Here is a 15330-nt window from a genome sequence, read left to right on the forward strand (position 1 = left end):
TTCCCAATACTAGATGAGTCTTAAGCAGCAACCTGTTTCATATCAGACAGCCTTAAACAACATTAAAAACAAGCCTCGCTGTGGTAGGTTTACTGGGTAATGTTACCAGCGTGACAAAATACAACCAATGAGCCTAAAGCAACAGCATGCCTAGCAAACAAACATGTTACTGAACAACTGCCTTAACAACGAGCAATATTTGACGATAGCATAATTGCCAACATAGCATAAGTCAATGAGAACGAAATAAGAACTTAGCTTAGCTTCGTGAAGACATTCAGAGATGAATAAAGGGTTAAATGCTGGAAAAGTGTTGTTGATGCAGTCACATTAGCACAACTTCAGCGATGCATTGCAGGCAAAGAGTCTATGTCAATGATATATCGTTATGAGAAGCAGTGCTTGCTCAGGTCACTTCCGAGTCTATCAGCTTATATCGGTCGCGGTGAATTCGCGTTCAAATTCACAAACTTGTGGTAAACGAACCCCTGAAAATTCCTGATTGAAAGCTTTCCCATAGAGATGGAATTCGCCATCTGATTTGCTCCTGAGCAAGCGGAAAAAGCTGCTGATTGATACGGAATAGAGCTTATATAGGAATCAGCTGATGCAAGCTTGACTCACGTGACCTGCCAGAACTAACGCTTCATTTATGAAACCATCAGCACTTTGATGAGATGTAACTATAATTTTTCTATAGGTTTTGCATTTGCGGCTCTGGTCACTTATAAAGAGCTGAACTTGTCCAGCGATCTGCTCCACAAGATAAGCAGCGAGAAATCAGACGATAAAGAGAGAAACATCACTTATCAACTCAACTCTAAAGTGGTGACGGCCGTCGTCAGTAATGCAGAAACCAAACAGCTGTCAGAGCCGGTGATGTTCGTCTTTAGACACGTGGAGGTGAAGATACTGACACATCCGCTTATGACCAGCACAAGATCTCACTGGAGACTGTTTCTGTTAAACAGTCAGTTATAAATGAAAAACAGTTATAAATGAAAAACTACCATGAAAATGTGTGTTCCCTGTTTGAAAATCCAGTTTAAGCTGGATTCTAGCTGGTTTACAAGCTGTTCCAAAAACCAGCTTGACCACATTTAGCTTGTGAGCAGCAAGTAGCTGGTTTGTTGCTGGTAGAGGCTCTACCAGTCTTATTTTACTATCATTGACGTAGTCTTATGTTTTTATAAAATATTTTGAATTGGATTTTATTTTTATATTTTGTCTTTTCAGTTTGATTTTAGCTGGTGTTAGTAACTGAGTTGTGTGTCTTTGTCATTTTCATGTTTTTATGCCATTTTTATGTCTGTTTTTTAAACTATATAGTGTTTAGCCATTTTTATTTTTATTTAATTTAGCCAAAGCAAAGCAACATCAGAGCCACTGAACTGAGCTGGTATAGTTGACATTGCACAGATCCTGCTCAGAGCATCAGCTCTTGCTTTTTGTTCATTTCCAACATTTTACTGAACTTTTCAGGCAGGTGTTCACGTGTTCTTCATTTTCTTCTCACTTCTTCAGGAGAGGGCAGAGTCTGAGGGGGTGGCTTACTCCTGTGTGTACTGGGATGATACTGAGGGGGCGTGGTCTGAGGAGGGCTGTGTGGGGGCGTGGTCTAACAGCACTCACACAGTGTGTTACTGGTCTCATTTCAGTAGTTTTGCTGTGCTCATGGCTCTCTATCCTGTGCAGGTACATGCAAAAGTGAAATTTCACATATTTAATTTGGATTTTAAATGAAATGAGATTATTTTCACTTCCTCTCCTCCAGGACTCATTTGATTTGGTGTTGATCACACAAGTGGATTTAGCTCTGTCTCTGGTCTGTTTATTTCTCTGTATCCTTACGTTCAAGTTCTGCCACTCCATCCAAGGAACCCGAACCAGCATTCATCTCCATCTGAGCATCTGTCTCTTCATCGCAGATCTCGTCTTCCTCTGCGGGATCTCCAGTACTCTGAGGTACAATGAGGTGTGTTTGAATGAGAAAAGTGCTTAGACACTTAAAGATGTCTGAAAGCCATTATGCTGACAATATCAAAGCAAGTGTCATTTATCAAGCAAAATGCAGAACGTGATGAGGCATTTATAGGTACCTCGTTTTTTGAGTGAAAAAAAAAAACATAAAAAAAAAAAAAAAATTCACAATATTAAACAAAAAAATTATAAAAATTTGCACTGTTTATCACACTAGTGTGCTTTAATGTTTAATCAGGAAGTTTGCTTTTAAATGCTTTTATTTTGTACAAAATTGCAAAAAGTCACACTTGTGGTGTTCCCGGTCAAAAATGACCGGACTCCAAACAATTGCTTATAAATCATTCATTTTGCTATATTACCACCAAATATTGGATTCAATCTTTTTGTCAACTTGTTTTCTTTCATTTAGGACTGGTTTTGTGTTTACAAGGTGGTTTTGTGTTACAAGGTGAAATAAAACCCACAAAAAATTATGAAAATTCAAAACAAAAAATAAAAAAAAATATGAGAAGTACTTATACCCTGTGTGAACAAAGTCAGTAAGTTTGAGTCCAATGCGTTAACCCTTAACTGTCACTGTCACTGGTATATGGGACACCTAAGTTTACTTCACTATATTACCATTAAATCCTAATGTAATCATGACAAACTATACTGGAAAGGTCTAAGACTCCTAAATAGATATTTTACCATTTTTTGTTGTTACAAATTATGTAGTAACAGTAATAGATTAATTTATGACAAGAGTGCACCAAGAGTCTATGATAAATCTACATCATAACAGGAGTTCTGACCTTTGTCACAAAAAGTCTTTATTTCCTTGCCTTTTTCCCTAACACATGTTTTAGCAAAAAGTTATATACCATTTGAAAGCTTAAAATTTCAAAATTCATCCTGTGAAAACCATTTTGAAATCGGACATTGCGTTACCATAGAAATGGTACTTAAAAATGTTTTAGCAGTCTCCTCCCCCTTGGGGGGGGGGGGGTTGTCATATTACAAAATGTATTACAGTCTTTTAGAATCAAAACTTTTTATAATCTTGACAAAATACATATCGTTGGAGAGGTCTGAGTCATAGGTTATTTTGTTATAGATGTAGTATTGAGAGAGAAATTGATAGATTTGTGACAGAAATGCATTAAAAAAAAAAAATTCAATGGAGTTTGGATGGCACCCGGTGGCTGTTTTTGGTATAACGTCTAAACAAAATTGCATATGAACCTCATTTTTTTTAAATATCAACTTCAAATTTGAAACACTACTTATGTAGACATGTGGCTTTCATTTTATAGCAATTTTGGATTTTTTACTATTTTTAAAAAAAATATTTATTTTATATAAAATAAAATAAAAAATAGTATAATACATTTTCTTTACAGTAAATTTAAACTTCTATAACTTTTTAATACTTTAATTTCATTAAATGTTTTCACTTCTGTAATAATATGCTAATTGTCTTCTTTAAAAAGAGACCAACCTTAGGTCTGTATTCAAAAGCGTTCATGAACTATAATAATTTAAGTTTGGATAGTGCACATTCTCGTGGATTTTCAAAAATGGGGATGACAGTTAAGGGGTTAACTAGTATTTTCGGGAAAAAGAAAATCTTCTCCGGGTCAATTTGACCTGAACGCAACCAGAGGGATAATCTTGGTTACTTGCCCCAAATTTGACAATCTCCTTCCTGAGTTGAGATTATCAGTAAGTGTTATTTTGTGTTAATGCTGCAAGCTGTTCAGAACTGCTAGTTGGTGGACTGGCTTCAGACTTGTGGCGCCATGGTATCGTGGACAGGTTTATGATCCTGGGTCTCTTTGTGGAATTTGACTCTTTGGGTTGTTTCATTGTTCTTGTCTGATTCACTCTGATATGCTACACACCATTATGAGTGGGGCACATAACCAAAACTTTATATAAGTTTTTTTTTTAAAGATAGCAATATATCAAATATGTCTTTTCTGTAAATAAGTTTGCTGTGACATCTACATTGTACAGACTAGCAAAGGATAAATATAATAGAAAAAGATACAAATGAAACAAACAGTGCTTTACATTTTTTATGCAAGTCTAAAGTATTCAGTAAACAGACTACTACAGAAATTGAATAATCAAATGTAAAATAAAACAGCATAGTCTTCACTGTATTAAACTTCCTTTGTTTCTTATCAAAGCTACAAAAGGGTCATTCTACAGAAACGTCCACTTTTGGTATGGCAAAATGTCTTAATTAAAAAAAAAAAAAAATTACATTTAAACTTAGACCACATTATTAGATTACCTTTTGACTTTATAAATACATATAAATGACAGCTTAATTATAATTTTTTTTGTGCAATTATTTCAAGACCACATGTATCATTTTTTGTCACTGGTGTTACTTTCTTTAGCAATATTAAAAGTTTTTATGAAATATTATTTCTTAAAAAAAAAATTCAGCACATGTAGTCAGAGTTACAGAAAAATAATGAAAATGCAAGAAATAAGATTTTTATTTAATGTGACGGACAAAAACAGTACAGTAACACAGTACCACAGCACAGTAACACCAGTGACAGTAACACCAGTGACATACATTAGACCTGATATACAGGAATATTAGGAAGCAGGAATATTAGGCTGCTGTCACTTTAAGAGCTGCACAGATCCAATTAATTTCCTTTTACATCTTTTCATTCTCAACTGTTTACGTTCACTTATTACATAACTGTAGAGGGTTTACATGAAGAACCGCCAAGCGTTGCATTTTGACACATGTTTGCGTGTATTTGACCGTTTGGGGTACAATGCTGTTTCATGCATTCAGAGTTGTTTACACTGTTAAAGAGTTGGATTCTTGTGCTAAGCATGGATAAAGTTTCAAAAAACAATTTGGATGTATAACAGAGCATTTCTGTGCCAAAAATCTCACTTCCAGGTTCGGGGAGTTTTTTTTCGATCATTCTTGCTGGCTTAATTTTCCTGCATTGCACGGGACTGGCTCGGGAAGAATGTCTCTAAAGAAGTGCGTTTTTGGTTGTGAGGGAAAGATAACCTTGTTCAGCTTCCCAAAAGAACCTAGCGTGAAGTGAACAGTGGATACAGTTTGTTTTCCCGGGGCAGCAAGGAGTTTCTCAAGTGTTTTGTTGATGTTTTATAAACAAGGCCCAGTTCGATGCTGGATTTGCACATCGTTTAATACTGAAAGATGGAGCAGTCCCAGCTATAAAAGATCCCAGTCATGATTCAGAAGTGCAGACGGTAAGTGAAACGGCATCAAATGTCTCTGTTTTGTTGGCGATCGTCGCAAGTGCACGTCACTTTTTAGCTCCGCCCACACGGCAGGCCTCCAGGAGCTCGGCTTTTTCCAGAGAGAATCATAAAGCTGTATCTTTCTTTTATAAATATGATAAAACTAAAGACTTTTTGGAGATATGAAGGATGCAGTACTACTCTATAGGTACTCAAGATTAACATGAGATTGGGTGAAACTGTGTGTGTTAGGTCCCCTTTACATGACTTTACATGTGCATGTTCTGTACCGACTTAAAGCGTGCGCACAGAAATTCCTCCTGAGGAACAGTGCACGTTTTGCTCTTTTAAAAAGATGAATAAATCTAGTCAGCTTTAATAAATCAAGCACGTCCCATTTTGCAGAAGTCACATTACATGATTTTTTGTATTGCACGTGAAAATGGACTTTTATGGAGGAACGAAAGCGCACCACTGGAAAAGAGGCAGAATGGGACGCAATAATCATTTTATCTCGATTTTTTTGTATTGTATTTTCATAATTGTTGGAAGCCAAAATTGAATTTGAAACTGTATTTCGATTAATTACACAGCTCTAATTTCTACTGCAAAAAATTTCTTTGCTTTATTAACTGTTATATGAGTGTTTTAACTGTGTGGCCTGCTTCTTCCTGAATATGATCAAATGTCAGGATGTCCTGCTAGCTCTTGTTGGGGTAAAGCAGGATATCACAACAATGTTGGGAAGACACCACGTGACAAATGATCGTGTCAAGTGTATCACTTTAGCTATAAATGGCATCATTAAGGAAACAATAGAAAAAAGGGTATAAAAGCAGAGAAGCATGCTCACTTATTATAGTTCATCTTAGTTATGTTGTATATGTTTATTTAGGTTTTTATGGTTTTAGCTTTAGTTAATGACTAATAATCCTGGTTTAATTAACACAAAAATTTAAAATGTTTAGTCAAGTCAAGACATCATTATTTGTATAGCGCTTTTAACAATGCAAATTGTGTCAAAGCAGCTTCACATCAGCTTGATATAAAGCTGGGTGGCTTTATATCAGATTTACAGTATTTAGACGGGGAAATAGTGTGTCGAAATAGTGTTATTCTCCTCTGGCCAGACAAAATCAGCAGTTTAAATTTAGGCTAAAGCAGAGTCAAATTGTGCAGATGACTCATCTGGTTCCTGTGGTCTTGTCCCGATGGCCGTCTAGGAGACAAGGTCTTCACTGGGGATCAGTCTCTGGGGCTCAACTAGTTGTCCTGGTCTCTGCTGACGTTCAGGGCTGTAGAGGTCATCTCTAGGAGCTGATCCACCATCTGATCTGGATACAGTCTTGATCTGGGTGGCTACGGTGACCTCGGAATAAGAAAGAAACAGACTAATATGAGTGCAGATGCCATTCTTCTAACGATGTAACAAGTACATCGGGTGTTTTGGGAAGTGTTCCCGGTTCCGTTTGACCTAATTAATGCAGCCTAGCAATCCTTTAACGGATTTGAATTATAGAAATGTGAGTGTATTATGTGTAAGCCAGGTTAAAGAGATGGGTCTTTAATCTAGATTTAAACTAACAGAGTGTGTCTGCCTCCCGAACAGTGTTAGGTAGATTGTTCCAGAGTTTGGGCGCTAAATAGGAAAATGATCTCCCGCCCGCAGTTGATTTTGATATTCTAGGTATTAGCAAATGGCTAGAGTTTTGAGATCGCAGCAGATGTGGAGGACTATAATGCGATAAGAGCTCACTTAAACACTGAGGTGCCAAACCATTCAGGGCCTCATAGGTAATTAGCAAGATTTTAAAATGTATACGATGTTTAACAGGGAGCCAGTGCAGTGTTGACAGAACCGGGCTAATGTGGTCATACTTCCTGGTTCTAGTAAGAACTCCAGCTGCTGCATTTTGAACCAGCTGGAGTTTGTTTATTAAACTTGCAGAGCAACCACCCAATAAAGCATTAAAATAATCTAGCCTCGAGGTCATGAACGCATTAATTAATGTTTCTGCATTTGACTTTGAGAGCACAGGTCATAATTTAGATATATTTTTAAAAATGCTAGAAACATGTTTTTCAAAGGAAAGATTGCTATCAAAAAGTTTGCCTAGGTTCCTGACTGATGAAGAAGAATTTACAGAGCAGCCATCAAGTATTAGACAGTGATCTAGGTTATTACATGCAAAAGTTTTTGGTCCAATAATTAACATCTCTGTTTTTTCAGAATTTAGCAGTAAGAAATCGCTAGTCATCCAGTTTTTGATATCAACTATACATTCCGTTAGTTTTGCAAATTGGTAAGTTTCATCAGGTCGCGAATAAATGTAGAGCTGAGTATCATCAGCATAACAGTGAAAGCTAACACCATGTCTCCTGATAATATCTCCCAAGGGTAACATATATAGCGTGAAAAGTAACGGCCCTAGTACTGAGCCTTGAGGTACTCCATACTGCACTTGTGATCGATATGATACCTCTTCATTTACTGCCATGAATTGATGGCGGTCAGATAAGTACGATTTGAACCATGCTAAGGCACTTCCACTAATGCCAACATAATTTTCTAGTCTATTTAAAAGAATGTTGTGGTCGATAGTGTCGAACGCAGCGCTAAGATCCAGTAGCACTAATAGAGAGATAACCACGATCAGATGATAAAAGCAGGTCATTTATAACTCTAATGAGAGCAGTCTCAGTACTATGATACGGTCTAAAACCTGACTGGAAATCCTCACATATCATTTTTCAAGAAGGAACATAGTTGTGATGATAGTACCTTTTCTAATATCTTTGACAGAAAAGGGAGATTCGAGATCGTTCTGTAATTAATTAATTCTTTGGGGTCAAGTTGTGGTTTTTTAATGAGAGGCTTAATAACAGCCAGTTTGAAGGTTTTTGGGACATATCCTAATGACAATGATGAGTTAATAATATTCAGAGGAGGATCTATTACTACTTTACTGTAAGCAAACAGGAGAATGATGTGAGGTGTGTTTCTCTCTCAGGTAGCGTGTGCGATTGTGGCCGGTCTGCTTCATTTCTTCTTCTTGTCTGCGTTCTGCTGGATGCTGCTGGAGGGGGTTCAGCTCTACCGGATGGTTGTGCTGGTGTTTCACACCACATTAAAACATCTCCACATGTATCTGGTGGGATACGGAGTCCCTCTCGTCATCGTCATCATCTCTGCCATCGCCTTCCCAAAGGGATACGGCACCAAACGACTGTGAGTTTCTGGAATTGGTAAAATATGCTTGGAAAAAAATATATGATCAGTATATTGACTAATAATCATGCACACAGCTCGCTGTATATAATATATAGTATATGAAAGAAACCCCATGATTCAAAAAGTGGGTTTTGTCTCAACATTGAGGTCTATATGCTAGTGGACCTTTAACAGTTTTGACAGTTATAAACACTTACATTTATCTTTTCCTTTGGGAAATGTACCAAAAGTATTGACTAATCATCTTATGTGCAAACAAATACTTTAATCAGGGTTCATGGCTGTGATATAAACCAAACCCTGTAGTAGAATGTCCTCAACTTCCTATTTGGATAATGAAAGGAAAAAAGGGATGAAGTAGTCTTTTATGTGTTTTTGTAATCATGCGATTAATTTATCATTCTAATGTGTGTTGCAGCTGCTGGCTCTCTCTCGATCGCTATTTTATCTTGAGTTTTTTCGCACCCGTCTGCATCATTGTGATCCTCAATGGTTTTGTCTTCATCATCACCGTGTGGAAACTGGCTAAAAAGTTCTCCAGTCTCAATCCAGACCTCTCCAAACTCAACCAGATCAGGTGTGTGATCTCTTATTGATCTCAAAATAGATTCAGTCATTCTTGATTTGATTTCAGTCAGTGGTTTTGATGAATTATATTTGGTGTGTAGGAGTTTCACGGTGACCGCCGTGGCTCAGTTGTGTGTTCTTGGAGGAACGTGGATCTTTGGCTTCTTCCTCTTCCAGGAGAAAGGGACTGAAGTCATGCTGTACCTCTTCATCATCCTCAACACTCTCCAGGGGGCGCTAATCTTCATCCTGCACTGCCTGCTGTCCAAACCGGTACTTACACATGCAATATAACAACAGAAAATCTGTGAAGAATTTACTTACACACTGAACATTAGGTAACAGTGGCTTGTTTTAGACATTCAGTAACATCTTGCAGGATTTCAGTGATTTGAAATGACAGTTCACCCACAAAAATTAATCAAATCATGTTTTGTTGCTCTTGTGTTCATTTGCCATTGAGGAGAATTTTTAAGAATGCTTGTCCTTATAATGCCAGCATATAGTGACCTTCTTCAAGCTTCAAAAAATGATGCAAAATGATCACAAATTGATCCCATGCAATTTGTGCCATATATACGAAACGTTCAGAAGTAGTGGTTGACCCATATATCACCAAGGGCCAAATTAAAAAAAAAAAAAAGTTTAAATTGTTGGCATTAACTGATAAGTTTTTCTGGTTGATAAGTGCCAGAAGCAGCTTTTATTTTGACAGTTAAAGGACTTTTATATTGACAGCACTAAGAACAACAGCATTTGTGTGTTGAGTGTAATCTTAAATCCTTGATTTCAAACTATACTGTGCTACATATCCAGCTATATAGTGCGCAAAAACTTACTGGGTGAACTGTTGTTTATTTCCCTTTTATTCATGTTTTTAACAATTTCTTTATTTGTGAAAAAATATTTTAACACAATTAGTATTTTCCATATTTATTTATTTTTGTCAAGTTCAAATTATTTTTTCAAATTGATTATTTTTACAATTAGTTATTTCTAATGTACTAAATATGTAAAAATCTAAATTTCGTTGCAGGAATTGTTATACATGTTTTTTTTTTATTACATAGTGTAATATCATATACAGGTGCATCTCAATAAATTAGAATGTCGTGAAAAAGTTAATTTTTTCTTGTAAGTTATTTAGAAAAGTGAAACTTTCATATATTTTAGATTCATTGCATGTAAAGTAAACCATTTCAAAAGTTTTTTTGTTTTAATTTTGATGATTAGAGCTTACAGCTCATGAAAGTCAAAAATCAGTATCTCAAAATATTAGAAGATTTACATTTGAGTTTCAATTAATGACATCCCTACAGTATAAATTCCGGGTATCTCTTGTTCTTTGAAACCACAATAATGGAGACAACTGCTGACTTGGCAATGATCCAGAAGACCAACACTGACGCCCTCCACAAAGAGGGTAAGTTACAGAGGGTCATTACTGAAAGGTGTGGCTGTTTACAGAGTGCTGTATCAAAGCATGCAAAGTTGACTGGATTTGGGTAGGAAAAGGTGCACAAGCAACAGGGATGACTGCAAGCTTGAGAATACTGTCAAGCAAAGCTGATTCAAACACTTGGGAGAGCTTCACAAGGAGTGGACTGAAGCTGGAGTCAGTGCATCAAGAGTCACCATGCTCAGACGTCTTCAGGAAAAGGGCTACAAAGCCACTTCTGAACCAGAGACAACGTCAGAAGCATCTTAACTGGGCTGTGGAGAACAAGAACTGGACTGTTCTCTTTTCAGATGAAAGTAAATTTTGCATTTCATTTGGAAATCAAGGTCCCAGAGTCTGGAGGAAGAGTGGAGAGGCACAGAATCCATGTTGCTTGAAGTCCAGTGTGAAGTTTCCACAGATTGATGATTTGGGCTGCCATGTCATCTGCTGGTGTTGGTCCACTGTGTTTTCTGAAGTCCACAGTCAACGCAGTCATCTACCAGGAAATTTTAGAGCACTTCATGCTTCCTTTTGCTGACAAGCTTTATGGAGATGCTGACTTCTTTTTCCAGCAGGACTTGGCACCTGCTCACACTGCCAAAGGTACCAAAAGCTGGTTCAATGACCATAGTGTTACTGTGCTTGATTGACCAGCAAACTCACCTGACCTGAACCCCATAGAGAATCTATGGGGTATTGTCAAGAGGAAGATGAGAGACACCAGACCCAACAATGCAGATGAGCTGAAGGCCACTATCAAAGCAACCGGGGGTTCCATACCACCTCAGCAGTGACACAAACTGATCACCTCCATGCCACGCCGCATTGAGGCAGTAATTAAAGCAAAAGGAGCCCCTATACCCTAACCTGTACAAGTATTGAGTACATATACAGTAAATGAACATACTTTCCAGAAGGCCAACAATTCACTAAAAATGTTTTTTTTTTTATTAGTCTTATGAAGTATTCTAATTTGTTGAGATGAAATGTTATTAAATGAGATTAAATTTGTTGAGGTTTTTGTTAAATGTGAGCCTAAATCATCACAATTAAAAGAACCAAAGACTTAAACTACTTCAGTCTGTGTGCATTGAATTTATTTAATACACGAGTTTCATTCTAATTTATTGACATGCACCTGTATATCGGCTTTATATCGGCCACCCTGCTTCCTAAGATATCGGTATCGGCATCAGTCATCTAAATCCATGTCGCTCAACAACTATTCTGAATGCATGCAACTGGAGTTGGCCAGAAACTGTAATTTATTATCAAGTCAAATATTAGGGGTGTGCAGCGGAGCCATTATTTGTATCTGTATTCGGATAGATCCGGAAGTGGGCGTGGCTTAAAACGGAAGTTCGTCAAATTACATGAAAATACCATTTTAAATGCAAATCTGTTCGATTCATAATTTTCATTTAACAAATATGCCTTGTATAACTAAAGAAAGTATTCTTTTTTTATTAAAATTATAACTTTGTAAATATCTTCTATTTAAAACTTTATCAAAAAAGAAAAATAACTTTATTCTTCTTATTTTCCAGCGAAACTTTGTGTACAAATTTGACAAGAGACAAGAATCCACAATCTTAAATAAGAGCAGTAGTAGAAAAAAATAAGCTGAAAGAAGAAAAAAATAGAAATGGAAAGAAAGTGTTCAGTAGCCTACTCATAGCAGAATGACAATAAAGTTCGCTTGAACTTTAAGTAGATCATGTGTTGCGGGAGTCTGTGATCATTTACGAGTTTTTTTATCAGCAGAGCGCAACAAATCATTTGTAGCCTACCCTCCAAAAGCCTTGATCAAACATCGCTTTTCTTCATCTTGTATAATGAAATGTAATGCCATTCACGAAAAGGGCTAATAATGCGTTTTTACAGTTGGATTTCGAAAAGGTTTGAAGTTAGGACCGTTTTTAGGATATTTTTGTCAAGTTGATATAACTCCAGACAAAGCTCTGATTTCTGAGAGACGCGTAGACTCCAACGCGGCTATTGATTTGCGCTCATTTCATTCATAGTTTACACTCATTCACTTTACACATCCAGGCCCATAGCCAGCTATGAGGTCCAGACCTCCGTAAATGTTTCATGTTCAAAAATAAAATGTAAAAACATGAAAAATTATTTAAAATCATGTCGCTGAATAAATTCATGTGGCTGACTCGCAGGAGTGAAGGAGTTTGGCGCAAGTGCAGCCTTCACTCCGCTCCGCCATGTTGCCAGATCTACGTATTATAAGCGTCGCTGGACTTGTTTTAATACTTAATATAACAGAGTTAATAAAGTAATTAGGCCATTAATAAAGTGGGAAGATGAAGGTTGAGGTTAGATATTCTGTATCCTATTTGCATTTTTCAGGAGATTGGTGTGCTTGTTTTTGTAGCAATATCTGGCAACACTGCTTCGCCGGCACTGACAGCAGCAATCAAAAAAGGAGCGCGCGGATAGTTTATTGCTGAGGAGACCACATTCGTTAGACAAACACAATTATCATTATCTGTACGAAACTGTGTCAAACGCTATCAAAGCAGTACTAGCCATTATTATTGCACAAATCTTAACAACCGCAGACCACACCAAACATGTGATTGTGTCTGCCGAATATTTTTTCTGTTATTCGGATAAATCCGTTATTCGCTTTGAAGCCATTATCCGTGCCTTTCTGAATAAGGTATTCGGCTTCGGGCACATCCCAATCAAATATAATATATTTTGCATGTTGCCCCCTTCAGGTCAGGATGGAGTATTACAGTCTGTTTGTCCGAATGTGCCCACATAAGAAGAAAGCCAAATACAGAATCAGTACCAGCCAGACCAACAGCAGTCAGGTACGTTAGTGTGTGTTTGAGTGTTTTGGACATTAAAGCAGCATTTGTGGGTTCAGTTTCTTCATTCTTACTTTGACTTTGACAGAAACCTCTGCGGAGCGACGGCAGCACAGCAGAGTCACAGATGTAAAGCACTTGTCGTGTGCTGATGGATTTTGTACAAACTCTTCAACACAAGACACACAAAGACTTTCTGTGTCAAATGAAGACTTTTCACAAGCTTTAACTCAACAGTACACGTTCACAGTCGTCATCTGATGAATACTGCTGCTTGTTCATCACATGGGATATGCATCATCTGTTACTGGAGACGGAGATTGTTGTATAGACTTGAATCGAGTATTTAGGTTGCTTCTGATTTCGGCTTTTCTTTGCATGTGAGTGTAAAGTTTTAATTTTTAGATTATGCAGAAGAAAACAGTTTTATAATGATGAATGTTGTATTGTGTTGAGGGAGCGCATAGTTTGTCAATTAATGAAGTCATTCTTTAGAAGCGAGGCCGTAACCATGTCAAAACATCCTGATGTTTAGCTCACGAGTATTTCTAACCTGTGTATTTTCTCTGGTTTCTGCCGCCATTATACAGGAATGTAATGACTGTAACAACCAAAAGTGATATGTCTGTTCATATGGTATTATATTACATTATATTGGTAAAGATTACTTATATGCTATTTTGTATATGCAAACTAAAATTAATTAAAAGGGGAATAAATGGGGACATTAAAATTGTCATGTTATTTATTTAAATTTGGTTTAAAACTTTTTATTATTCTTAGATAATTTGAAGATTACTATTAATGAACTGTGTATTTGTTCTCTCTGTACATATATATGATATAATGTTAGCATGTTGACGCCTATAGAGGAAAAAGAAAGTGCTGGAAAGCATGCATGTTGAGTCACAGAGCAGGAGCTGATACAAGCAGAGGAAACAAGTGGAACACCTGAATGGAAGCTTTTGGAAAGAGCAAAATAAACATTTCCTAAAAGTAAACGAGATGGACAGACCTACTCTGAATGAGCTCCAAGGACATGAGACAACTTTTTTTGAAGACGCCATTTACTGGAATTGAATTGGGGTTAGACTACAAAAATCACACGTTTCCTAATAATAAAAATAACATTTCAATCTTATAGTAGCCGTGTGAAAGAACAAATCAGCTCCTTTTTAAGTCCCATGGGTTTATTCTGTGTTGTGCCTCCCTCTTCAGGTAGGACCCTGCTAAAAAAAACTAAACAATAGAAGCCCAATAGAAACCATCACAGAAATTCCATTAAAATACCATTATGAACCATTAGCTTTTTCCAGTAAAACCATTACAAAATTCCTTTTTGTAGTGTGTTTTGGGAATTTTTCTAATAGAATCCATCACATACCAGTAGACACCATTATAGTTTCCATTAAAACCAATACAATTCCCATTATAACCATTAAAACCATTACATTTTCTATTGTGTTTTGGGCAGGGTTCTATTGTTTTTTTTCAGCAGGGGAGAGAGTATTGCGAGAATATGAGCACATGAAGAGAAGAAACGACCGCATAGTTTCGCAAAAAATAGTCCAATAACCCTCAGGTAAATCGATTAGAATCAGAAGATCCAAGAGTCAAAAACTGGTTTCCATTCATTTCTCTACACCTCTTTTTAACCCCTGGATGCGTTACATCAGCAGTGGAGCTTACAATATATTATTGATTTGCCTCTATGATAAAATTTAAGTACATTTTCTGAATAATTTAAAAGTAGTTTGAACTAACATGAACTGTAACAATCAGAACTCAGATTTATTACACATTTCAGGGCCGACTAATGAATCTGTCGCAATGATGCAGATTTGCTAAGAGGTTTTACAAGCTGTTTACTCGTTTCAAAAGAAAATATATATATATATATTTGAGACATAGTGCTTAACTATCCGTCATCACCATCTGATGACTTTTACAGGCTTGTCTGGCTGTTATAACTCAGTTACTGCAGTCAAATAAATTATAGTCTAATTAAAAAGTCAAGGGTCAAGATCCCAACTAATGCAAACACC

At 36.7% G+C, this 15330-nt stretch overlaps 1 protein-coding gene across 1 annotated transcript; it reads left to right on the forward strand.

The window, feature by feature from the left end:
- The first annotated feature begins 13 nt into the window (after positions 1 to 13).
- Positions 14 to 14003, forward strand: LOC131536330 (adhesion G protein-coupled receptor E5-like). Its single transcript, XM_058769180.1, has 9 exons — positions 14 to 83; positions 701 to 903; positions 1525 to 1695; positions 1775 to 1975; positions 8226 to 8443; positions 8865 to 9023; positions 9115 to 9286; positions 13193 to 13288; positions 13374 to 14003. Exons 1-9 carry the CDS (start codon positions 14 to 16, stop codon positions 13416 to 13418), a joined length of 1335 nt encoding a protein of 444 aa, XP_058625163.1. The 3' UTR covers positions 13419 to 14003.
- Positions 14004 to 15330: the final 1327 nt, after the last annotated feature.

The sequence above is a fragment of the Onychostoma macrolepis genome, chromosome 01, assembly GCF_012432095.1.
Source record: "Onychostoma macrolepis isolate SWU-2019 chromosome 01, ASM1243209v1, whole genome shotgun sequence".
In the NCBI taxonomy this organism is placed as follows: domain Eukaryota; kingdom Metazoa; phylum Chordata; class Actinopteri; order Cypriniformes; family Cyprinidae; genus Onychostoma; species Onychostoma macrolepis.